Source organism: Aotus nancymaae, unplaced genomic scaffold (assembly GCF_030222135.1).
Source record: "Aotus nancymaae isolate 86718 unplaced genomic scaffold, 86718_ANA_hifiasm-v0.15.2.pri h1tg000033l, whole genome shotgun sequence".
In the NCBI taxonomy this organism is placed as follows: Eukaryota; Metazoa; Chordata; class Mammalia; order Primates; family Aotidae; genus Aotus; species Aotus nancymaae.
The window spans coordinates 26,653,820-26,681,009 of NW_026988447.1; the positions used below are offsets into that span (position 1 = coordinate 26,653,820).

At 44.4% G+C, this 27,190-nt stretch overlaps 1 protein-coding gene across 1 annotated transcript in view; it reads left to right on the plus strand.

The window, feature by feature from the left end:
- LOC105710741 (uncharacterized) overlaps positions 1-27,190 on the plus strand; it is a 90,628-nt gene that overhangs the window by 56,754 nt on the left and 6,684 nt on the right. Inside the window, exons 4-5 of the mRNA XM_012443221.2 lie at positions 23,855-24,016; positions 25,726-25,866. Of these exons, the coding sequence (XP_012298644.2) occupies positions 23,855-24,016; positions 25,726-25,866 (303 nt within the window). The remainder of the gene's footprint in view (positions 1-23,854; positions 24,017-25,725; positions 25,867-27,190) is intronic.

The window sequence follows — 27,190 nt, forward strand, 5'->3', positions numbered from 1 at the left end:
TGCAACCTGCTATCTTAAAGCTACAGCACATGTTGGGCCTATTTCTCTTATCTAATAAAATCATATTATAGCACATCTTCTCTCCCCTGGGTGGAAAAAAGGCCCGAAGGCAGGGATCCCTTGAAAATTGCCACAAAAAGCAAGAACCAGGTAAAAGTAGACACTTAGAAAAATCTGGGTTAAAGTGTTCAAAGAGCAGGCTGAGAGAGGCAGGTTATCCCTTGTGATTTTTCAGTGGAACACAGAACACACACCCTGGTTCCACCAGACAGTTCAGGGGCCACAGGAGGCCACTGCAGAAAGGCCTGGGAGTTGCCCAAAGGCTCCGCTACTTGGACCTGCTAATAGAAGAAATTACTGGGAATAGAAATATCCTGTCAAGAAATTGGATGAAATGTGTTTTTCAGAATTTGCTTCTAGAATAGCATATTGGTTAAGAATTCAAGCTCTACAGTTAAAACAGAATTTGAACCCCAATTCTACCACTTAACTAATTGGGTGACCTCCTGTCACTTACTAAAATGTAAACAGGGAATAAGATAATACCTGTCTGGGCCGGGTGCGGTGGCTCAAGCCTGTAATTCCAGCACTTTGGGAGGCCGAGGTGGGTGGATCACGAGGTCAAGAGATCGAGACCATCCTGGTCAACATGGTGAAACCCCGTCTCTACTAATACAAAAAATTAGCTGGGCATGGTGGCGCGTGCCTGTAATCCCAGCTACTCAGGAGGCTGAGGCAGGAGAATTGCCTGAACCCAGGAGGCGGAGGTTGCAGTGAGCCGAGATCGCGCCATTGCACTCCAGCCTGGGTAACAAGAGTGAAACTGCGTCTCAAAAAAAAAAAAAAAAAAAAAAAAGATAATACCTGTCTGAAAGGGTTGTGGTGAGAATGAGATTAGGTAATGTATATTCAGTGCAGAGCCTATAGAACCATGCAATACATGTTACACACTGTCCGACGTGCCTGTTTCTTTGAAAATACCTAAGCTACTGTCTACTACTTTGTACTGTTACTCAGAGGTCACTTCAGAATGAACCTCCTTGAAAAGGAATGTCTTTGACACACAGGGGAAGAGTAGAGATTTGCATTTTTATTATTTCACTCACCGAAGAGAGAGAATATAGAGTTCTTTACAGGGAACTTGTTGGGATCAATAAACCAAGTTCTTTAAGTGGGAGTCCTAACATCTGGGGACACTAAATTGCCCCTAGTCCTCAGATCCTTGATAGAAACTGTGACCCAATGTTAGATTCTTTGGGTTCAAGGGACACAGATCCATCTGGTGGTTGGGGGTTATTGTAAGAATAAACAGGAAAGTAAGAAAATGGGAAAGCAACATTCAGCAGCCACACAACCACACCTTGTGGAGAACTGGAAGGGCGTTCACAGCCGTTTGGGCTCTCAGATTCCAGGAGACCCCCTGGCCCTGGACATCTCATGGCCTTCTGAGGCCAATTTCTCATTGCTCCCCATGCTAGTGTCTCCACTCTGAGGACCTCACCAGCGGCTCTGCCACCTTCCACATCTACCACTCTTGCTTCCCTCTCTCAAGATTTATACGCAAAAGAGAGAATCTGCCTGGGATATTTTGCTATTTTCCAATATATAGGATTCCTGTTATAAAGGGGGATGGGGGAGTTCTTACTCATGAAAGCACTAGAATCCCAAAAGAACACAAAGAATGGGGCCTGGGCTGGGTTGCCAAGATGTGTTTCCCAAAGTATATTCCATCGCACCTGGCCGCTCTGCCCTCAACCCTCAACCCAGCCAAATATAACATATCTCTGGAGACCCAGTGCACACAAGCTGAGCGATCGGCCATAAGGCCTGGCCTAAACAGGAATACCTGCTTCAGTACAACAACCCTAACCGCTAAGGGCTCATCCAAGATACTGCCTTGATTTATTGGACCTATGCAGGATCAACAAGTGTCTATCCCAATTTCAGACCCACTCCCAAAAACCCTCTCTTGGGAGCTCTCTGAGGATTTGGGTTTCTCTTCTTCTAGCATTATGTTTTCAAAGCTGATAGGGATAGAAAAGAAAAATTTCTCCAGGAAGAAAAGTTGGGTTGAACATTTAACATCTCATGTCAAGTCTGGCAATGACGACTAAATGCATTTTTTTTTTTTAGACAAGGTCTCAGTCTGTCGCCCAGGCTGGAGTGCAGTGGCATAATCTCTGCTCACTGCAGTTTTCACTTCCCAGTCCAAGAGATTCTCCCATCTTAGCCTCCCAGGTAGCCGGTACTACAGACGCGTGCCACCACACCTGACTAATTTGTTGCATTTTTAGTATAGATGAGGTTTCTCCATGTTGGCCAGGCTGGTCTGGAACCCCTGACTTCAAGTGATCCACCTGCCTCGGTCTCCCAACGTGCTGGGATTATAGGCATGAGCCACCACACTCGGCCGACTATATGTATTCTTGCTTAAATAAATCTTCTCTTAATCATTTTTAAAAAAGAATGGGACTGGATTCTTTCATGAAATGATGGTTTTATTGCTTTTATTCTTGGCTTTACTTTGTATATTAGCAAGAGGGGCTTGAATTTAGTGGCTGCCCCACCCCCCACCCCGCCCCAGGATACTAGCTTAGGCTCTTAGGTACCTCTATCTCTTAGGTGCAGATGGAAGATTTGCAATAAAAAATATCAATTTTCTGTCCTTGTTACTCTTCACACTAGTTCATATGCTAAGTTTAAAAATCTGCATTTCCAGTCTGATAACTTTTTGCTTGCAGGATAAACTTCAGGTTAGTTACTTTTAGTTTATTTGTTCAGTAGAAGTACAACGTATGACAAATGCATTGAGTAACATCAGGATTCCCTGGCATGAACAGGTGGAGGACTGACTCAGTGAGACTTTTGCTCAAGTGCCTCTCACGTGGGCTTTCCAGCTGGAAAAGAGGAATAGAACCTAAATGACCATCATTTATTATGTTACCTTTACTTAGTTAACATGTAAAATGTCATCTCAATTTTACAGAAAATTCCTAGATGGTAATAATGGCCAGAATGTTGATTTAAAAAAAATTCAGCAAAAAGGCATTCTATTCATGTTGTGGCAACAATTACAAGCTTATGACAAGTGACAACAAAAATATCTAGATTTAAGGATAATTTTACTTCAGACTACCAATTAAATATATAATTATGTGGACAGGCATGATGGCTGATGCCTGTAATCCCAGGACTTTAGCAGGCCAAGTGAGGCAGGAGGATCACTTGAGGTCAGGAGTTTGAGATCAGCTTATGCAACATGCCAAGACCCTACCTCTACAAAAAAAAAAAAAAATCGTTTTAATTAGCCGGGTATGGTGGTGCACACCTATTGTCCTATCTACTAGAGACCAAGGCAGACGAATTACTTGAGCCCAGGAGTTCGAGGTTACAGCGAGCTATGTTGGCACCACTGCACTCCAGCCTTTGCAGCAGAGCTAGACCTGTCTCAAAAATAAATAAATAAATAAATAAATAAATAAAATATATAATTATGTAATCACATATGTAAATCTGGGTCTTCTTATACTTTCAGTGCCCCCAGTTCAAACACAAAGGGTATTTTTAGTTCCTGTTTTTCCTTTTTACCAAGCTTGATCAGTGAACAAGAAAGTCTTATCAATCATCTACTTGTTGGAAAGCATAGAGCTTTTGAACCACACAGCTCATTTCAAAATTAGAAATGCCTTCACTGAGGAGCCCATGTCGAGACCTTCCAGAGGCAGTTGTCACTAGATCTTAGGTCTGACATGTGTCTTTGGGTAAAAGCAGCTAAGAAATGTTTCTGGAGATGGTATGAGTGGGGAAAGCAATAGAAGTAGTATTTCTATTTCTTAACAAGTAAATCCCAATTCATATTTGCCAGAAAGCAATATAGCTGTTTCTCACTTAAAGTGTTTGTTCTAAAATGTCTGCAAAACAAAATTATTTTTAAAGTACAACATACTTTCCCATTGACACATTCTAAAGATGCATCCTCAAGGAAAATTGTTGGGTGGCAGAAAAATATTTTCTTACTATTCATAATAATCACTGACATTTACTGAGTGCTGACTAACTGCCAGACATTGTTCAAGGATCTTTACACAATTCTTTCATTTTATTCCTCACAATGATCCTACTAGATATTGTCTCAATTTCCCAGGTAAGAAATGTAAGACCAAAAGAATTTAAGTAAGTAGTCCAAGGTCTTACGGTTGGAGTAGAGAAAAGATGAACTCAAGCAGTCTGACCCCATGGCACCCCCTCGCCCACAGCACTGGGCTGATATCAACACACATCCAGGCTCACCAGGAGGAAGAGGGCAGTTTCCTAGTCTGCCAGACGCTGAGATAAAAATATACTGTAAGTTGGATCATGGGGTGTGGGGTCTGCATCTCCACCCTTGATAGCATCCTAAGAATTCATCTAGGATGACCCTGCTGTTTTTCTTGGCTTTAAACTCATTCATGGTAGATGATTGGAAAATGCTAATTACATGACATAGATTGACTCATCATAAGGGGTTATGAGTTAATGTACTCCCTCCCTAGAGGTATTTACAGCACTGGTAGTTGAATATTAAGTTAAGTTAATTGAATGCAGAATTTACAGTTTCTCAAGTGCTACTGAGAAACAATTGGAGAAATCAGACAAATGAAGGCTCAAAAAAAATCTGGTTTTTTTTTTTTTAAGAGGTGGGGATCCACTCTGTTGCCCAGGCTAGAATGCAGTGGCACAATCATAGCTCACTTCAGCCTTGAGCTCCTAGGCTCAAGTGATCCTCCCACTTTAGGCCTCCCAAGTAGTTAGTAGTTAGAACTACAGATGTGCACTACCAGGCCTGGCTGAAAACCTGTTTCATTAAGGACGAATTGGATTGAAGAGTAGGACTTAACTATGGCACAGTCAGACCCTCTAATGTTTTTCCCCAGGTCTAAAACTTGGTATCTCACTCAAGGAAGGGTTGGCTTTACAGAGCACACACACAGAGCAAAACAGCTGCATCATCTGCATCTGCTTCGTCCATACATTGGAACAAAATGAGAGCTAGGGTTTGAGACCTGGCCCTAGAAGTAGAGCTGGGTCCTGACCCCATCATGACTGCCACCCGCAAGACAGGAGGTGAGCAACACACTCACCCTCGGGGAGATCTGAAGAAGTGCGGACAGGAAGAGCAGAGTTTCCCGTGAGCCTGGAGAAACTCCCGCACTTCACCAAATGGCTAAATCACCACTAGTCCCTCAGGGAAAAGTGAACAGGGCTGAGAGGGGCTGAAGCTGCTTCTCCCAATGCTTTCAAAAGAATTAAAACTCTTATCATATGGTCTAAAGCAGGAACGCAAGAGGGAGAAAGAAGATTCCCTCCAATGCGAGGAATTACATCATATGCTCTAAGCCTACTGGTTGCTGCTTTACAGACACATTGCACATAGAGTGAAAGTTCCAGAAGGGTTTGTTGGTCTTTGGAATTTGTTTAAGATTTCATCATAACCTTGTAAAAAAAAAAAAAAGAGAGAGATACCAATCCCACTGGCAACAGGCAGCTGGTAATGCACCCACAACATCCTAAGAAGAGTGCTGTCAAGGGGGGAAGCTGGTGACTTCACCTGGTGGAGAGGCGGCAGTAGCCTATTTGAAATAAGGAACCATCCTCTTTAAAGAGCTTTAATTAATATTGCATCACTTCCAGCACCGTAGGAATTCATAATGGAGCAACTCAACCAAGTACAACTGGTTGAAGATCAATCAGATTTGGATTATCACGTGACAAAGATTTTTTTAAAATATAAAACGTAAGAATTTACAATCATCCCCTTCCCCATATTTTAGGGAAGACTATTGTTTCACTTACTCAGTTCCTATGCATTTGGATGCCTTTGGTATGCTGGTCAGATAAATGGGTAGAAAGATAAATGGGAGAAAGTAAAGAGAGGTTTATTTGATCTACATAGGAAAGGTCATAGAGCCACCTTAAGGAGGCAACAAAAACATCTAGAACTCGGCAAGAATAGCAAGAGAGAGGGAAGGAGGGAGTGTCAAGAGAGGCAGCCTAGGCTGGAGACTTTGAAAGAGAGAAGAGACATTTCAGTAGCTGCCATGAGCTATGGGGTTTGGGGGAGAGAGGAATGGAGAAGTAGATTTATTGCAAGTTTGGATAGGCACTTCTGAGTAACTCTTTTTTACTCTTATTCAAGGAAAGCTTCAATATATTAATCATTCTTCAAGAATTTGGAATGGTATTTGTTTTTCGCTAGCATATGTTATCATGAGGTAATAGGCTTTAAGGAATGACAAAGAAGCCCAGATTTATTTGGGTATATCTATTTGAATCTTTGTAGAGTGAGTCATTCTGTGGGTGCTATGCTTGTCCACAAAGTATAAAGTGGTGATTGTAAAAGGATGTGACTAGGAGGTGGCCAGAGTGCAGGATGTGACAATGCCTCAGCAACAGAATGGTGACAAGGTTGTTAGAAGGGGGCCCAGCAGAAGCCAGAGACCTGAATGCAGTCATTTCTCCAGCACACTTCCTGTCACCTATCAGTGGGATCCCCTGATGGAGACTCATGGTTGGTCTTCAGCACATTGTCTTCGGGTCTTACATTCTGCAAGATGTTTGCTGGAGAATGGCCAGCTGTGAGGTGAGCTCCAGCTGCTGGGCACAGGGTCACAGAAAGTCACTGCCCTGGAATTAAAAGTGCATCACTTCAGGATCAGCACTGGTGCTGTGTGACTGTTCACCTACTTGGCCTCAGGTTCTTCACCTGTAACGCAGCTGTCTTGGGAAAATGGTATCAATGATCCCTTTCAGTTTTTATGCTCAATGATATCTTTCCAGATACTTATTCCTTACTGCAGCTATTGCTCCCACTTTGTCTTACCCCAGGGCTTTGGTCATCTCCAACTCCGCACCCAGATGTTTATTCTACTCACATCATGGCCCTCTCAATTAGACCTAACGACATGAGCAAGGACGCTGGGGCCATGGCTAGAGCACCAAAGCTGCCTGCTCCTGAAATGTAAGCTCTAGACTGGCTGGGGGAGAAAAGAGGGAGTCTTATCAGTGACCCAGGCATTCTGGGAACCATCTCTGTATCCTGCTTCTCCACACACAAAGAATGAGACAGTAGAGCCTGTCTCTGGAGCTCAGACAGCTTGCATAGCAGGAAGAGGCAGTTTTGCTTTTCTCCAGACACTTCTCAGAGCCACTGAAACAGCAACTGGATAAATATAGGAGGATGACGCATCAACTCTGAGTGGATGTGAGTGCATGAGCATGCATGCACAGACAAGCCAGCAAGCTGCAGGCTGCCACGTGACTGTCAACCTCCAAGAATCGACACTCGGGCTCCCAGAGCCAGAAAATCTTAACAAAACTTGGTGTCATCAAAGAATCTTGGCAGGAGGGTGATCTGAGGCCATGAGCGCAGTCGTGCCCTTGGCTCCTTGGAGCATTCACAGAGGTCACCCTCTGCTCGGCCCTGGCTATATATAGTCCTTCTTTCTCCAGCACACATACAATCTTTCTGAATGAAACACCAGAAATCCTCCCAGGCTCTGTGAAAGCATCAACTGAGTGGCATTTGAAGGTCCTAGAAAATGAGTGGAGGAAACAGAGCAGGTGTTTTGCTCATTGTGAAAGGCAAACGCTGACTTGGAAGGTTTTGAGGTAGGGAATGTGGGCCAATCTCAGCACTGCCAATTTTTAATTACTAGCACAATTAGCAGCCTGGCCTAACAACAAGCCTATTTTGTCAAGCTCTGTTTAAGAACCAGCAAATTGAGGCAATAGCACTAAACAGATGAATAGCACAGTCATCATATCCCACTCTCTGAAAGCAGTGATCTGCCTGCACATTCCTGAATTTATCACAGCCTCTACCACCAGCAAATACCTGACATCCTCTTTTTAGCCCTGACTAAATTGGCATAAAAGTAGGAATCATGTCTCCCTAAAGGCCATCTTCCTGTGGTTGATCAATCATATTAAGTGAACTATATTAAAACAATGCAATATACATCAACATTAGCTTCTTGAGATAAAATAAAATAGAATCTCCCTGTCCTCTTATTATCATCTCTTGTCATGACCACCATTTGAAATAATTTTGAAATATTTGTAAAGATGTACAACCCCTAAAGTTTACAAAGTAGCATCTCCTTGGAGACAGGATTTCTGTGAGAGATCCAGTATCCAGGAGTGTCCCTCTGGCCTTGTAATGCTTTGGCAGAGTCCCCTTGATATAACTCTATGTGGTTGAGTCTGTTACTCAAATCAAACCTAAGAGACTCAGATAGGCCAAGATTGTTCCTCTGGGATGTGCAAGATCCCTGAGGAACAAGAGGGGATTATAAACAACAGTAGAGGATCTTTGTAAGGAAAGGGAGGCTGTAGACTTTTCTAGACCATAAGACTTCATCTCTAGGACTGAGTTAGAGAAACAGAAACCGTAGACTTTGATAAGCACATCCTGAGCTTTAACTAGTCCCTAGCTCTTGTATTCCTGGGTCAAGACAAGTGATTGCTGATTCTTCACTGAGCTAAACTTTGGTCAATCGTGGTGGAAGGAACCTTAGACTCCTCAAGGGAGATCTGGGCAACTCCCTACCTACAGAACTACTCTGATTTTAGCAGAGTATGCTCTACCAGAAGATCAGCAGAGGACTGAGTCGTGTTAATTGCAGAGTCACTGTCTTAGGCTGCTGTAAGAAGATACTTTAAACTGGATAATTATAAGCAACAGAAATTTATAAGCAACAGTTCTGGAAGCTGGGAAGTCCAAGATCAAGGCACCAGCAGATTTGGTGTCTGGTGAGGGCTCACTCTCTGCTTCATAGATGGCCCCTTCTTGCTGCATCCTCTCATGATGGAAAATATGAACAATATCTCTTGGGCCTCTTGTATAAGAGGACAGACTCCAATGATCACCTCTCACAGCTCCATCTCTTAATTGCACCATGTTGGAGACTAGGTTTCAACATATGTATTTGGGAGGACACAAACATTCAGACCACAGCAGTCACTAAAAAGATCTTGCTCCCAAATATGGCCTCACTTCATGCCTAATTCCACCATTATTTACTGGAGACAAATATTGCTTCTCTTTGAGAATCATCTACAAATACTACATAAGGGAATGTCAGTCATTTCCCACCTTTTCCTGCTTGTACCTACAAACTACACTTCCTAGGGGTCCTGACCAGCTGGCTTCCAGTTACGTTAGGCCAAAGGGAAGTCCTAGCAGGAATTAGAGGGCAGAGGAAAGAAAGAAGTGGTAGTATTCCTGCCCCTCTCTCTCTCTCTCTGTTTGGGGGTGTCTCTGGTAGTGTCCACATTTCCCCTGTGGTCACACCAGGCCTCCAGTGTTTTCTGGGTGGACCAGGTGCATCTTCTTGATACCTCTAGTTCTTGACATTGCTAATCTCTGCCTCAGCATCTCCTGTTTAACCCATTTCTAGCTGATTCTCCTATTCATTTCCTTTATTGAACTACCTGACTTAGGCTGTTTTCTTGTCTCCATTCTAACTTACTCAGAGGAGTACAGATATGGTTTGACTGTGTCCCCACCCAAATCTCATCTTGAATTGTAGCTCCCCTAATTCCCACATATCATGGGAGGAACCCAGTAGGAGGTAATTGAATCAAGGTAGGTGGGTCTTTCCTGCACTGTTCTCATGACAGTGAACATGTCTCACGAGATCTGATGGTTGTATAGAGGGGAGTTCCCCTGCACAAGCTCTCTTGCCTGCCCCCACGTAAGACGTGACTTTGCTCCTCATTCGTCTTCCACCATCATTGTGAGGCCTCCCCAGCCATGTGGAACTGTGAGTCAGTTAAACCTCTTCCCTTTGTAAATTATCCAGTCTCAGGTGTGTCTTTAGTAGCAGCATGAGTACAGACTAATACAGTCAGCATAAGACTTCATCTCTAGGACTGAGTATTATAAGTTAGCTTAATGATTATTTTTTCTTTGCAAGACCCTACAATAGAAGCGAAGTCCCAGGAAGCTCCAGAAAGAAGGATTAAAAATGGGAGAAAAGGTGAATTTTCCCCAGGTCTTCTCTACCTACAAAAGGTTCTCTTGACTCTACTGTCATGTGGGAAGGCCATAAAAAAGCGGCTCTCTTCCACCATGCTGCCTTGTTACTCTCTAGCTTTACACCATGGAATCTCAGCCCCAGCTGAAATCTGTTTGCTGGCTTCCATGATTCGTGAGCTCCCAAATGCAAACTTTTGCATACCCATCCTCCTCCCCTATGACCACCTCTCCCCTACTTACCTCTGTCTATATGGCTACATGGCTCTTCCTCCTTAACAAACCTACTTAAAGCCTAAAATCTGAGCACTGACTGTTATTGTTATACAGCCTGTCAGCAAGTTATAGGTGCAATCTGAGCTCAAATCCTCCTGCATTCTTTCATTTATTTATTTATTTGCAGTTTTGATTATAAGTGCTTTCCTATTTGGCCAATAGAATTTTAAGGTCCATACAGATATGAAACGATGTCTGCTATTTCTTTTGCTGTATGTCCCTGCCCTTTCCTCTGTCCCTCCAGCTCCCAGCAATTATAACATCTAGAACTATTCTAGTATGTCCAACAAATATTGACATGCCGCCTAAATAAACTTCCTCAGCTAGAAAGACTAGGCGTATGCCTATTTGTCAAGACAGCATGCTTTCTGTAGCAGGAATGCCAGTCTGAAACCCCTCAGACCTGTTCTGTCCTTGACAGAACATCCCCAGTAGAATGCAGTCTCCAGGCACGGGGTTTGCTCAGTCATTATTTTCATTTCTCTCTGGGCCTTGTGTGCTTAAACTATATCTGCAATGCAGTTGTTTTTCCTCCAGTACAAACCTCCTGAAGGGGATTCTTGCTGATGGCATCTGTGGCAGAGACGAGCTCATGCCTGAAGAGATAAATTATTTATGGTGAATGGTGCCCTAATGGATTGTGTGATCAATAATGCTTATAATAGCACAGCAGTGGACAAATCACAGAAGGGCTAGAACACGTGTCTACATCATTCTGAGAAGATGGGATCCACCAGACAGCAAAAGGAGAAAAGGGGTACTTATGATGTCAACCTCAAAACAGTTCTGGATCAGGAAGAAAGGGCAGCATTAGGGTTGTTGGTTGGTTTGTTTGCTTGTTTAAAGGAACAAATCAGTTTCTAGTCATAGGGAACACTGCACCAAAATGCCCCTAATATTATCACCTTCACAAAGAACAGCCCTCCTGCTCTAATCTAGCTAAGAGTCTCCCCATAGTTCTGAGCTTTCCCAGCAGGTCTGCAGAGAACAGGCTGAGGTTTTCCCTGTGTGCTGGTATACAGCTGCCTACAAGTAATGAAGACATTAATATCTGTTGCTTAGAGTGTTAATTGCTTCACTGTAGCACTTAGCCCCAGTTCCTAGGCAACGTCCAATATTTCAACAGGCCTCTTTGAGCCGATGTATGATCCCAAGTTTAAAATTTCTCAAGACTCGGCTGTCTTTTCTTTTTGTGGTTTGTTTTGTTTTGTTTTGCTTGGCCTGCAGGAAAGCCCTACCAGGATTTCTAACTAGAATTTCAAAATCAACATGTCCAGAATCAGTGGCATTATCTCCGTATCTCTCCGCAACCTCCTACCTGCTACCTCCCCCTGCCACTCCCTGCAAAACAAAACAACAACAACAACAGCAAAATTCCGTTTTGCTCTTGATCTATTGTCATCCTGTCGCCAGCATCTTGTAGCTATCCATGCCCAGCGCCCTATGCTTCCCTTTCCAGGCTTAGCTCAACTATCACTCCTTTTCTGAAGCCTCCCCTCAAATCTGAAATGCATGGTGCTTAGGTTTCCCTCACACCAGTCTTCACTTCCAGCTGCTGTGATGGATAGTTGTGTGTGTGTCATCTCTCAAATGACACAATGAACCTCTTTTAGGGTATGGAGCATGTCTTAATCATCTTTGAATATCCCAAAGGGGTGCTAGCACAGCACAATAATAGACTTTCCATTAGAATTTGTTGAATAAATGATTAAATGAGCAAATCTGCATGTAGGTAACCGAGGTGGCACTTGGCAATGCTTGTTTTCATTATCACCTATATCCCTAAAGTGTGCAACAGAAAATAGTGGGGAGGGACTAAGCCACATCAGAGCAATTCTAAGTGAACAGTCCTCGAACTCTGTTCCACTGTACTGAGCTTCATTTTCCTTCACCTTCATTTGCACAGGCATTTCCCAAAGGAAGTAGGAGTTCCCAGTACTGTTACCTTAGCTCCAGCTGAACTAAGGAATTCAGAAGAATTTTCTCTAGAAAGGACAGAGGGGCCAGGTGCGGTGGCTCATGCCTGTAATCCCAACACTTTGGGAAGCTGAGTAGAAACCATGTCTAGTAGAAACCAAGTCTCTACTAAAAATACAAAATTAGCCGGGCATGGTGGTGCATGCCTGTAATCCCAGCTACTTGGGAGGCTGAGGCAGGAGAACCACTTGAACTTGGGAGGCGGAGGTTGCGGTGAGCAGAGATCACGCCATTGCACTCCAGCCTCAACAAGAGTGAAACTCGTTCTCAAAAAAGAAAAAGAAAGAACACAGGAACCTGGGCTTTTCTAGGCTGATTTGGCTGTGGAAAAGCTATGCCAGACATTCCCAAGGCTCTAGATGGCTATAAAGGAAAAAGATAGATCAGGATCCTAGGCACAGGCACTGAAAAGTGTTAAGTGTCACCGTGGTCAGGGGTTTCTCTAGTCACCCCTGGGCTCCAATAACCAAGCAAGGTTGGCAGTGGGGCCACAGGGCCTGAGGTCCCACTTCCTCACTCTCACATAGCCATCGTCTCATCTTTTTGAATTGATGGTGTTGTCTTGGTAGACCAGAGGTAGGAGATAAAGAAAGATAAAATTAATTGTAGGTAACATTGATACATGCATCTAGCAGGACACTCAACAATAGTAATTTTTTTTTTCTGTAAATCTTTCAGTTGATGCCATCCAAGATGTGCTCCTCTCAAGATAAAGGCTCTTTGCATGAGCCTTTTCTTCTAGAGAAAGCTTTTTTTTTTTTTTAAAAAAGCTCTAGGTGAAGGGCAATAATAAATTTGCTGCCCATTCTCTGGTCTAGGTTTCCGGACCCACATCCCGTGTAGGTTCCAGCATGTGTAGCACAGTCTCTCCCTGTTAATAGGTTCCACTCTTGTTGCAGTGAGAACTTTAATTTTGTATTTTCTCACTTGGGTGCAATTAAATTTTCAAACATAAAATTGAGCTAATGTCATCTTTGAGCATTTCATTTACTTTTTTTTTTTCTTACAAAAGAAACCGCCTTCGAATACATTTGGCTGTGTGATTGCACAGTCAAATAAGGATACATTTAAATATACAACTGGGTAACTGCGTCTACAATCTACTTTTGTAGACTGGCTTACAATACTATACGTGGCTAGAACACCTACCTTGATAATGTTCTTGATATTCACTTTGGTCTCTTGTGAATGACATAAGCATTGCTTAGCTGATTTATTTCCTCTTCTAATCTTAGCAAATCACCTGATTATCATTGAGAATGACATCCATTCTGAAGATACTATTCAGGATGACTTCAGGACTAGAAATAGTATCTGGCTTATTTTTAGCACATTTTACCTAAAGTTCCATGTATGAATGGGAGAATGAAAGCCTCAGATTGTCAACTAACTCTACTAAGTCTTACATTGGTTCAGTGTTCATCCAAAAATCAAATCCCTAACTCCTGATCATTTCTTCAATTCCTTCAACTCTTCTTCGAAGGCAAGAATCTCAAATCAGCATATCCTCAATGCTTTTTTGCAACAAGGCTCACCTTCTCTATATAATTTATCCCTGAGTCCATAGTATGTCTTCAGCTACAAATCATTGTTAAGGGTATGAAAAATGAAAAGACAAAGACCCCCTTGACTTTCTGTGGGCAGGCGATGCAATGACCTTATCTCACAGTTTTATAATCTGAAAAAAAAAAAAAAGCTGATGCAAATTATTACATGAGAAACCAAACGCATGTTCCTCGTGCTTTTGGCAATTAGGTTTCTTTCTAGAAAATATAAAATCCTGGCTGGGCGCTGTGGCTTACTCCTGTAATCCCGCTTACGCCTGTAATCCCACACTTTGTGTGGCCCTGGCAGGCCAATTACTTGAGCCCAGGAGTTTGAGACCAGCCTGGGTAACATGGTGAAACCCTTTCTCTACAAGAAATACAAAATTAGTTAGTGTGCTGGTACGCGCCTGTAGTCCCAGCTACTTTTGGGTGGCAAAGATGGGAGGATTGCTTAGGCCTGAGAGGGCAAGGCTGCAATGAACCAAGATTGCACCACTGGACTCCAGCCTAAGCAACAGGGTGAGAACTTGTCTCCAAAAAACAAACAAACAATAATAACAATATTGAAAAAGAAATGTAAATCCTCAGGAAAAAATGATCATATAATTCCATGGCAGGGAAACAGTGTATGGAAAATGTGAACTTTGAAAATGTGCATGTTCAACTGTAACTGTTTGTAACTTCACAGCTGAGACCCAGACTCTCATTTGATTTTCTAAACCAGGCAGGACTGATCAAGAATCTTACCAGGAGAAAGCTTTCAGGACCCTGACCTCAATCCAGCAGAAATGTTGGTGACAGCCTTCTTGAAGACACCTCAGCATGAATCTCTGGAGCCAGCATCTGGTACCACTGCCATCTCTGGGGTGAATGCTGTGATTAAGAGCCCGACCCTCTATGGTGAATAAAAGGGTTATGAGTTATATGTAGTAGTGAAGAGTGTGTTGGAATTAATGTTCGTACAGCTGATAAATATAAGTGTTAGAAGGAAGAGATTTTCAAATTTCATATACCCCATTCCCCCTGACTCCACAGAGATCAATTGAAGACAGATTTTTTTTTTTATTTTTTTTTTGCTGAAAGACCCTGGGATGGAAAATCTAACACCTTACTGGTTTAGAACTTACTAGAAGTAAAATTGAAAGCACAACAGATTTCCTTCATTTGTACATTCCACTTCAGGTGCTCATCATTCCCTCCTAGGACTTCAGCCATGCCTCCATCTGAAATCCTAGCTTAGCTGTCCATCACTCTCCATCTACCACTCCCACTCTTGAGTGACCACTGCCATTCTCCCAGACCGTGAACTGACTAGATTAGCTTCTTTGTTATAAGCTTGGCTTGTTGACGAAAGGTCCCTTCCTTGGGCTCCTGGTTTTTGAGGCATGTGTGATGTAAGAAGATGGCTACCTAAAGCAACCAGCTCCTCACACTTGATCCATGGATATCCATATTGAGAGACTGTGAGTCCAGGAGGGGCATGGTTTGAAAGGCAGGAGCTTCCCAGTGCCACGCCTCCATCCACGCTGCCATCCGGGAACCTGGAGTTCTTTGTCTGACTTTCCCCTGCAAGGGCTAGGTGGAAAATCCGGATGTGCTCCTTTGCTCAAAAAGTAGGGGAAGGCCGGGCGCGGTGGCTCACACCTGTAATCCCAGCACTTTGGGAGGCCAAGGTGGGTGGATCACGAGGTCAAGAGATCGAGACCATCCTGGCCAACATGGTGAAACCCCGTCTCTACTAAAAATACAAAAAAATTAGCCGGGCGTGGCGGTGTGCGCCTGTAGTCCCAGCTACTCGGGAGGCTGAGGCAGGAGAATTGCTTGAACCCGGGAGGTGGAGGTTGCAGTGAGTCGAGGTCGCGCCACTGCACTCCAGCCTGGCGCCTGGTGATGGAGTGAGACTCTGTCTCAAAAAAAAAAAAAAAAAAAGTGGGGGAAAAGCTCTGGGAGGAGGGGGCTGTATTGCAGACCAAATAGCCAATCCATTATCAGAGTCAAAGATCAATCACGCCAGCAGAAGTTTGAAAGAACTCCTCTCATTGGACGAGAACATGAATGGGGCGGGAATAACTTCAGGGTTAAAACCCCACTGCTCCTTACCTATGCAGATTCCTCCCTTGGATCCCCTCCCAGAGCAGTGTGGGAGTTCTCTCTCCTTCTCTCTTTCTCTTTCTCTCTCTCTCTCTGCCTAATAAATCGCTCTCTGCAAAACTCTTTGGGCCCTCGATATTATTCAAACGGTAAGCTCACCTTACCTCCTGGGCCCTTCCCCCCATTCTTCCCCTCTCTTGGGGCAAGAGAGGCCAAGGACCTGGGCACATCGGGGAAAACATGGGATGGGAGAACTGGAAGTGTCTTTGGGACGCCCCCGCAGCTCTGCTCCCATCCCGTTACATCTTTGGTGAGCACGGGGAGGGAACTGAGCCCCTGCACCCTGCCCTGGTTACAATGTCACTGCCATTGAGGAGGTGCCAGCCCTCTGCCCTGAGACTCGTTCCAGAAGAAGGCTGCCTTGCATATACACATGTTGTACTTGAAGGCAGGAAATAATATTTCATCTGAAACCACCAGGTTAATCCATTTCCTTAAAACCACTTAGACATTAAAGAGCAGATGCAGAATTCCCACCAGCACTGTTGACATTTTCTGTCTCAGAAGGATTCCGTTTCAGTCAACAAAGTGAGTGCTTTCCTGGGCCTGGGCTTGGCTTGAACAATACAAGAGAGACCAAACACTTTCCATCAGAACCTCCTGGCAGACAGCCCTCCATCCATCCAGAGGTTTTAGCTCCTTGCTCACCCCACATGGCCAGCAGAGCCACCCAGCTTTCTCTCCAGTGCTGTTCTGAGAATCTGCCAACTTCCAGTGATGAAGCTGGCTTTCTTCAGTGCTAATGACTCACATGCTGTCATCAGCACAGGCCAGGCACTGGGGAGTACCTGGCGGAGAAGCCCAGCTTTCTAAAGAATCCTGTAAGGCTGCCAGTGAGTGTGCAGATGCAGGGTCTAGCCTTGCCGATCCATCCTCCTGAGGAGGGCAGACTGAGATCAGGAAGGGGAACAAGGAAGTAAGGAAGGCCAGAGGGAAGCTCCATGTCTCCCTGACACTCCAGCAATCTTTATGATATAAAACAATTCTGGTTCTTTGCTAGCAAAGCTTTAATCACTGGAAGCCTTATGCAATTAGAGAATTTTGCTCACAAATATAGCAGAGATTATGCCATGTGCTCATCAAACCTGCTGCCTTTGTCTCTGGGACCCACAGCTAATGAGATTTCCCAGCTCCCTTCAAGTCAGCCATATGACTGAATTCTTGTCACTGAAAATGAGAAGGAACAATGTGTATTACCTCAAAGCTGAGCCTGTAAGACGGTGATGTGATTTTGCATACTCTCTTGCCCCATTAGTGGACTCAGTGTTCATACCCAGGGTGAACCTGGCAGCCATCCATTAAAGGCAGAGGGTGGGCCACAGGTGACTATGGGAAGCAAAGGACTGTGAAGTGGGTGGGAAATAACATCGTCGTGCTAAGGCACTGAGGCGCTGGGCTGTGATCGTAGCAGCCAGCCTTGCCCACCCTCACTACGACAACCATTGCCTTCCACATCAGTCCCCAAATTGTGTGACTACTGCTCTAAATTTTTAATATTAGAGATAAAGGCTCATACATGACAAAAAGGCAAATGACGTTACAATTCTAAGTGGGGAGGGGTGTACAAATCCTTCAGTTGTCTTAGAATTCATTTGTATCCAGTACTGCTCAAAGGAAGTAAATTCCGTGGGAAAGCTTTGATATTTCTAGTTTAATCACAGATTTGAGCTATAGTAACATTTGTTGTTGTAGACTCCAACCAGTGATCTATTTAGCCTCTAACTTTAAGAAATTCTCACTGGCAGCTGAAAAGTCCCAATTCTTTAAAAGAAAAAATCTGAAAATAAAAAAATAATAATAATACAAGAAAAAATCTGAAGAAGGAAAAGAATGGTAAAATGTGAGGGTAATTCTGAACTTATTTTTTTTCTTTATGAATTCATATGACTTCTGAGTTGGCACTTAGCACCACATTTGTGCGTATGTTTCTCGCAGGCAGGGCCTATGTTTACCACGCTTTACATCCCTCACCATAGCTAGCACGGCGATCTTAAGTTTGCTGGATTTTTAAAATAAAATCAATTGCTTGATTATTATGCATTACATGCCTGCATCAAAATTTCTCATGTAACCCATGAATGTACATGCCTACTATGTACCCACAAAAATTAAAAATAAAAAAAAAAGCTGGGCGTGGTGGTTCATACCTGTAATCCCAGAGCTTTGGGAGGCTGAGGTGAGAGGACTGCTCAAGGCTAGGAGTTTGAGACCAGCCTGGGCAACATAGTGAGACCCTGTCTCTACACCAAAAATAGAAAAAATTAGCCAGGCGTTTCGATGTGTGTCTGTGGTCTCAGCTACTCAGGAGGCTGAAGTGGGAGGATCACTTAGGCCCAGGAGGATGAGGCAGCAGTGAGCCATGATTGTGCCACTGCACTCCAGCCTGGGTGGCAGAGTAAAGCCCTGTCTCAGAGAATAATAATAATAATGAATTAACTTATTAATTAAAATTTTAAAAAATCAGTTCTTGCCCACTTTTTATCTTCCATCCCTTGGGTCATCCCTCTATTCAGTCACTTCACATTTTTGGCTCTAAGGAAAGGATAACACAGCAAAAATTAGAGAAAAGAGGAGTCACTGATTGGCCACAGGAAGGAAGGGAGTTGGAAGAAAGCCACCAAGAGCTCAGAGGCTGGTGGGTCCCTAAGAAATATTCCAGAGCCTCCTTTCAGGGGCTTGGCCTGGCACAGGCATGGGGAGAAACGACAGATGCCATCCTTACCCACCTTGGTTGATTCTGCCTGCAGAAGTAAGGAACTTGCATACAGGTTCCCAGCTGGAGCCCAGGAAAGCAACATGATCCCATAAAATAATGATGTGCTGTTTGCCAACTTAGTGTGGAGCACTGGTATGATCCACATGAGTGGCAAAGAAATGAGGAAGGCCTTGGAGAAATCTCTTGGAGATTTCTGAGGCCCAGAATTGTGTGGCAGAAACAGATAAGACCTTTGTGCTCAGGAGAGTCCCGGAAGTAGCTGAGAGAGAGACCTAGATGCAAAGAGCCCATGGTCAGGAACCAGGGATGACTCAGCAGCCGCCTGGTGAACCAATAACTGAAGACCAGATGGCAAGGTGGACACCTCTGGGGAGGCCAGCATGAATGGCGAAGGATCCCGAGGACCAGATGTCCCCTCCCAATACCTGGCACTGCCTAAGCCTCCAAATGTAAATGCAACCCCAAGGAAAGGGGCTGGGAAGGGTGGGGAGAGAAGCCAAATTAATTTAAATTGAAGTTTTACAACCCCAGAGGAATGGAGGCTTAAAAAGAAAAAAAAAAAGGAAAACAAAGAATTATATTTCAGACACATCTGAATATGTGGAATGAAATTGATAGCTGTGACATGTGATCCAAGAAACAGGGGTTTCTATTAACCTTAAAGAAAAGGGAAGAAGGATGTTAACGAGTCAACAATGGAGAGCCTCCCTCCCCCTAACTGTCTCCTGCACCTCTGGGCTGGTGTTTGAATTTCCACCATCACAATGTTTTTTTTTCCTTTGATTTAAAATTTTCCTCTCATCATACACATACTATTGAGGGATGTTCACCTTATTAGTCACTTACTCCTTGATGTATTAATAAATCAGTTTATCCTATGTTTTTGACAGCAGGATGCAGGCAAGAAATGTTTTTCCTATACAAGGGAAGGAGGGAGAAAGAGGATGGAGAGGAAGGAGGGGCATGGGAGGGCAGGAGAGAATGAATGAATCAAAGGACCAAACACTATGCAAAAAACGAAGAGAGTGGTAGCTCTGAACACAAACTTTGTCTACCTTATAATTGTGAGTAGGAATAGCCAGAGAGAAGGATAGAACTAATTGTGTTGTGAAAAACTACCTGCTTCTCCTTGAGGTGGCCACCCTTCCCGGGGAGGTGCAGTGCTTTGTGTGACTCATCTCTAAGTGCTGTGAGGGCTCTGGGAGCAGATACTGACAACAGTTCTCCTCCCCAACCTCCCTCCAAATGCCACAGTCACCAGACTGCTCTCCTCTCTGGCACATTGCCTTCGTGCATCTCCAGGAACCTTGCAAACACCAACAAATTCATGAAGCCCAACAGTACACCTGCGAGGCAGGTGCTGATTCAATCAATTAAGCAGCAGTAAACATTATTTCAGGAGAGAGATGCTGCTCCTAACTTAGGGCAGAAAATATGATTCAGAGAAGTCCCAGGGCTTGTGAAATTAGGGCTTAAATCAGCCTTTTGTGCCATGAGGCTGCAGCAGGGACAGAGCATGTAAAGCAGGTGTTCGCTGTGACATGAATCTGAAAAGTTAAGCCAGGGGAGAAATAGGTAAATAAAAGCGAATGTGAGAGCTAAATCCCACAGCAAGGGCAGTGACAGGAGAGTCACTCAGCAGCCACAGAAAGATACTATTAAGAAAGAAGAAAACAATGCCTAGTCTTTTGTGTTCAGGGATAGTGAATTATTAGGGTTTTTTTTTCTTGTCATGACCTTGTGATATTGAGTAGTCTCTCTTCAGACAATCAGTGTTGACATCAGCTACATGCTCAGATCAATAGACATTTCAGGGGATGTCGAGAAACTGTGCTCTCAGAGGTAAGGCAGGCAGCTTGCGTACCTCATCTACCCGCCATGTCACCCGGTTTACCAGGAGATTAGAACGTGGAAATGGGTCAGCGTCCTTCAATGGCATCAGCGAGAGAAGGTTTTCCACTGCACTTTTCAGGGATGAGTCAGTCTGTGGGTTATTTTCCACTAACCCAGGCACGTGGCCATTCATTAAATCTGGAAATAAATCATGCACAGCGCCCCTGGGGAACTGTATTTGTTTTGCATGGTTCTTATTCAGCACATCCAACTAAAAAAGACAGCCGCTCCACCCTCACCAGTTCTGAAAACGTAAATTGTGGCTTATTTTCAGGCTTTCTGCCTTCAGAGATTTTTCCCATTGCTGGTTTGGAGTTTCCAAACAGCATCTCTCACAAAGAACATGCTCATTAAATCCATTTTGGATTTGATGCTTGTGAATATTAATGCCAGTGGGGGTTGTGAAAGACCCCTCTGTGGTGCGCCTGTCACAACCAGATAATGATTCACACCTAGGCATGTGGATCGACCCTGCGACAATGTGCCCGGAGCAGTGAGTCTGAAATCTTCATTCTCATAAGAATCACCCAGGGAACTTTTAAAAATACAGATTCCTGGGCCTGGCTCCCACAGATTCTGAGTAAATAGGTCTGTGGCAGGGACCTAGGCATCTGCAGTTTTATAAGCTCCAGATGATTTTCATGCAGGCGGTCTTGTGACCGTACTTAAGAAACTGTCCGAGCTGGATGCGGTGGCTCATGCTTGTAGTCCCAGCACTTTGGGAGGCCAAGGCAGGTGGATCATGAGATCAGGAGTTCAAGACCAGCCTGGTCAATATGGTGAAACACCGTCTCTACTAAAAATACAAAAATTAGCCAGTGGTGGTGTGCACCTGTAATCCCAGCTACTCAGGAGGCTGAGGCAGAAGAATTGCTTGAACCCAGGAGGTGGAGGTTGCAGTGAGCCGAGATCATGCCACTGCACTCCATTCTAGGCAACAGAGCGAGACTCTGTCTCAAAAAAAAAAAAAAGAAAAGAAAAGAAACTGACCTGTGTGGCTCCAACCGCCACCTGGACCAGTACGACAGCGGTCACGTTCACGTAGAGTGGTGGGGTGTGCTGACGGCCTTCTGAGATTTTTTTTTCCCCATGGTCCAGGCAACCATGGTTCCTTTTCCGGTATTTTACCTTTTACCTATAGACTAAAGATATCAGATGTAAGCTCCTACAAACTCCCACCAGGTATAAACCTGAAGGAAAGGGATCCCCTTATTATATCACAAGCATTTTCTTCAAGAAGGAAGGAAATATACTACTAAAATCTCCCAATTATCTGCACTAATGAAGAAAGCCATGGCACAGATAATCCAATTATTTTTTACTTTGAAATTAATTGCATGGTTACTTGACAGAAGATATGCTTCCTAACTGTGCTTTATTTAACTGGTGTGTGGCTATTTCCTAAGCTGTATACCAGCTGATTGCTGATATGGGGTTTGATTTCAAATTTATTATGATAACTGCACTTACGCACAATGTGGAAAACTTCAAATCACAGGGTCCAGACATTTGGACACAGAAATCGTTGGACAAGAAATAGTTATGAGAGCCAGGGCATGGGCCAGTAGCTAATTTTAGCTGTTTCTGGGTCACAGAAAGAGGAACAAATGTGTTGTTATCACCAGGTCTGTACCTCTCCATGACAGTGTCATCAACATTTCAGGTCGTTTGTGTGGTCCTTTCTAATCTTGAAATCCCATGAACCTAGAACTTGAAACATAGTAGCCAAATGTGGGCCTAGAGAAGATAATGATCCTTTTTTTTTTTTTTTTTTTTTTTGAGACAAAGTCTCACTCTGTCACCAGGCTGGAGTACAGTGGAGCGATCTTGCTTACTGCAACCTCCACCTCCCAGGTTCAAGTGATTCTCCTGCCTCAGCCTCCCAAGTAGCTGGGACTACAGGCGTGTGCCACCACACCTGGCTAACTTTTTGTATTTTTAGTAGAGATGGGGCTTCACGTGTTAGCCAGGATGGTCTCGATCTTCTCACCTTGTGATCTGCCCACCTCAGTCTCCCAAAGTGCTGGGATTACAGGTGTGAGCTACCACACCCGGCCAGGAGAATGATCCTATGGTCTCCACTAGCCCAAAAAACAGAGCACAATCCACTAAAACTTTCTGCTGTCAATATTTGGACTCATTTCCTCCAAGTCTTTGAATAGAATTTTGTAGGCTGGTCAACTGGGTACAATTGTTTGTACCCAGACAAACTCTCTAGGGCCCATTTGTTTCTGGCAATGAGTTGGGTATTTAGACAGAGAATTGCATTCATGTGTGCAGGGGATTTTCATGCTTAGGCACACACCGAAGCAATAATGTCTTAAATCAGGAATCACTTAATTTCCACAGTGGCATCAGGTACTTCCATGGGAAGTCAGCTGAGAGTTATTATTCAGGTTACTGCCCCCACCTCAATGTCTTTCCTTGATATTGACACTTCCTTATTCTGCTTCCACACATTCCTGTCCATCATTGGAGAGACTCACTGGAAGTTGGAGGGAAATGGCATTCCAAGTGAGTGACCTGGGCTGACACATCTGGGATGTCCCTGAGGCTGCCATTCTCAGCATGCCTTGGTGCTTTGGATGTCATGGTAGTTACCACACCTGCCAGTGTTGGTTTTAGGCCCTGGTTACAAGTGTCTCTGTTGTTTTTTAATGTCATTGGACACAAGGGTCTTCTTTAACTTCTTTCCAACTTAGCAAAGGAATAAAAACTTATGGCTGAATGGGGAAAACCAAGGCAAAAGTTGGTTTCTGGGAACCCTCACCATAAGCTTTTGCTGCCTGGACAACTTCCCCTTCCTTTCTGGAGAGCCCCCAGATGCTGGCTCTGCTTTATTCTCCTCTTGATGGCTGTCTCCATGAATCCTATACACGGGGATTGTTCGTTCACCATAGTGGCTATGGAAGTGGATCACTCAGATCTCCTTTTAAGGGGATCTGCTGTGAGGAACATGGCTAATCAACAGCCCTCAGCTGCTGTACCTTTGGATCCACTGTGGGGTTCTTTGGAGTTGCTTCCAGCCAATAACAGAGAATGGTGGGGTTAGTGGACCCATCCATTCCTGCCTGACGTGGAAGTCTCTACTCAGCAGCTATGGCTTGGGGTCTTCCCCTTGGCCTGGCCTAGACTTACCTAAAACTGCACTGTGGCCCATTGCAACCCTTTCTTTCTTCCTATCCAATCCTTCTTTCCCTCTCTTCTTTCATAGGTGTCAGACTGGCATTTTTGTCTCAAGACTCTCTGATGACTCCTGCTCCTCTCTTATTCTTTCAGTTTCCTCAACAAATAGCTTATACTTCCAATCCTGTCTTGGTGTGCCCTGCTCAGAAGACACAGGAGACATCAGGAGTGATGTGAGGAAACAGGCAGTAAAGATAAGTCTTTGCAACTGGGTTACTCAGGTCCTCCCTGACAAGGAGGAGCCCATCTTGAGTGGTATGTGGCACCTAGTGGCAGCCCAGTTGTTTAAGATTTCATGTGAGAAAACATTCTGTTGGGGGAGAATGGCTTTGCTTGTGCAATGATTCAGACATCTGAAAGATATAAGGGGTAACGAACGTGAGCTACACATACAGTGGAGTTTGCTGGCTGCTACTAAGTTGTACAAGTGTCCTGCAGGGGAGTAGTGAGAAACCAAGAGCAGCTGACAAATAGATAAAAGCTAAGAGTGGGAGCCAGAGGGCCTTGCTGGTAGTTTATAGGAAGCCTCTTTTCTCCTGCAGTGGAAAAGCAGACACAGCTGAGTCGCCAACTCAGCATCTGATAGTTAAAGTTGCAAGGCCCCAGCGATGCTTAAACCAACCCAAATCTCCTATGAAATCAGGGTCCTAGTTGGGAAAATATGAGACCCTAAAAACTGCGACGGGGACATTTGGGTGGATATTCTCAAGGGCTTTGTTGCTTTAGAGTCCTCCGAAGCCTCAGCACTTTCAGAGGTGGCTCCCCCGGAATAAGAACTAGGATTTTTCCAATTCAGAAAGATACAGCAACGTCTCCTCCTCAGCAAAGTAACAGGTGCTCCCCTCAGGAGCTGTCCTAGCTCTTATTCTGGCTGCCAGGCCAATAACTAAGACAAAATTTCAGCATACTCCAGTCAGGAATTTGTTGGGTTTGATGAGGAAAAGGGAGATTATATTCCAATAGAATTGTGAGAATTACTTAGCATAAGCCATCAAAAACCAGAAGAGTACCAGCCAGGTGCAGTGGTTCATGCCTGTAATCCTAGCACTCTGGGAGGCTGAGGCAGGTGGATCACTTGATGTCAGGAGTTCAAGACCAGACTGACTAACTGGCAAAACCCTGTCTCTACTAAAAATATAAAAATTAGCTGGGCGTGGTCACACGCACCTGTGGTCTCAGCTACTTGGGAGGCTGAGGCATGAGAATCACTTGGATCTAGGAGGCAAAGTTTGCAACGAGCCAAGATCACACCACTGCACTCCAGCCTGGATGACAGAGCCAGACCCTGTCTCAAAAATAAAAAATAGAAAACCAGAAGAGTACCCCTGGAAGTATATTTTGAGCATGCGTGATCAAGGTGGTTAAACATAAGATGGGAGGCAATACAGATGGTCAGTCAGTGAGGATGCTGCCACCATCAGAAAAAGGCAAGAACAGAGGAGCAGGAGGCAGAGGGTGGTCCTTCCGATAAGCAGTCATCATCAGTCACCTGTTTCCCAGGTCTGAGAAGATTTTCAGACCTGGGCCCCATTTACCTAAGATGGGGCAGGATCCATAAGTAGAATGACACTGTAATACCGTGGCAAGCATAAACTATAATGATTTCTCTAGTCCTTTCCTAAATAAACTACATACATGGGGGGACGGAAGCTCATCAGACATTTTGAGGATGATCAGACACAAAGTCTGAGTTGGCATTGATACCTGGAGACCTCACAGCACCCCCGATAGAGTTGAGAAATCAGATGGATCCTGAAGAATAACCATTGCCTACTGCAGCGTTAACCAAGCAGTAATCCTGATCAAAGCTGCAGTGCCTGGTGTGATTTTATTCCCAGAACATATTAATAAGCCTCAGGTACATGGTACATGGTCATTGATTTGGTGACGATAAAACAATATTGATTATAATTCATTTTTGTTCTGGTGCTTTACAAACTCAGTCACCCTCTGCCGTAATAAAGTCCCAGGAGACCCAGACCTTGTGGACATCCTGCAGAAGGACATATGGATCCATTACAATGATGATATCATGCTGACTGGGCAAGATGCACACGAGGTTGCTGTACATCAGAGGCCTTGGAAAGACACATGCCCTGCAGAAGGTAGGGTATATGAAGAATCAGGTGGCTGCCACCACGGGAAGTCTTTAGGACTCCAGGATATAATCTCTAAAGCAAAAGACAAATGTCTGGCATCCCCTATCACAAAAAAAGGAAGCACAGCCCCTGATAGGCCTCCTCAGCTTCTTTTGGAGACAGCACATTCCATACCTGCCAATTCTGCACCTAAGAATATTGGGTGACACAGAAGACTGCCAGCTTTCAGAAAGCCCAGGAGCAGGTACGGGCTCTGCAGCAGATCCAGGCTGTGCGGCAAGCTGCCCTGCCACTCAGGCCATAAGGTCCAGCAGACAGTATTGTGTTGGGAGAGCCAATACTAGAAAAACGATGAAGTGTGGAGTTTATGACAAGTCAGTGAGAAAACAATAATGCAGGCCTCTGGGATTCTGGAACAAGGTTATGCCATCTCTAGCAAAAGATATTGTATGCTTTTTGAGAAAGGCTCCACATGTTTCTGGGCACATTTCTGATGGAATGCTGGACTATGGGGCATCAAGTGACCACTCATACAGACTGTCCATTTTGATTTGAGGTTTGGGGTTTGTTTGTTTGTTTTTGAAACAGAGTCTCACTCACTTCTTGCCCAGGCTGGAGTGCAGCAACACGATCTCAGCTCACTGTAAACTTCACCTCCCGGATTCAAGTGATTCTCCCGCCTCAGCCTCTGAGTAGCTAAGACTACAGGCACATGCTATCATGCTTGGCTAATGTTTGTATTTTTAGTAGAGATGGGGTTTCACTGTGTTGGCCAGGCTGGTCTCAAACTCCTGGCCGCAGGCGATCTGTCCGCCTTGGCTTCCCAAAGTGCTGGGAATACAGGTGTAAGCCACCACACCCTACTCAATCCAGGTTCTTCTGAAACTGCCAAGTCATGAGGTCACATAGGCTCAGCAGTAGTCTACTGTAAGATGGAAATGAGTGGAACCAAAGGCACGGGAGAAGTTGCATGTACAGGGAGCCCAGAACTCCTGTCACCCTCCACAATTGCATCCACTATCCCCAGCTCTTACCTCTTGTCAAAGGAGGGTCCCAAGTGACCAGCTGAAGAAAGAGAAAGGCCAAGGTTGGTTTATGATCCGTGAAGGGTCTGAGATTTTACCCTGCCTGTAAGCTAACAAGTTATCCTGACACTGTTGTATGGCTACTGGCAGAAGATTTAAGGTCAGAGACAAAGAACTTTATTACTCAGCACAATCACAGCAGCCAGTGTATCAGCATTTTCTTACACCAGTTCCCTGAGCTCTCATTCCTATACAGCAACGCAAGAAATGCTAGGTGACAACTGCACACATGCAGTGGGTTACAT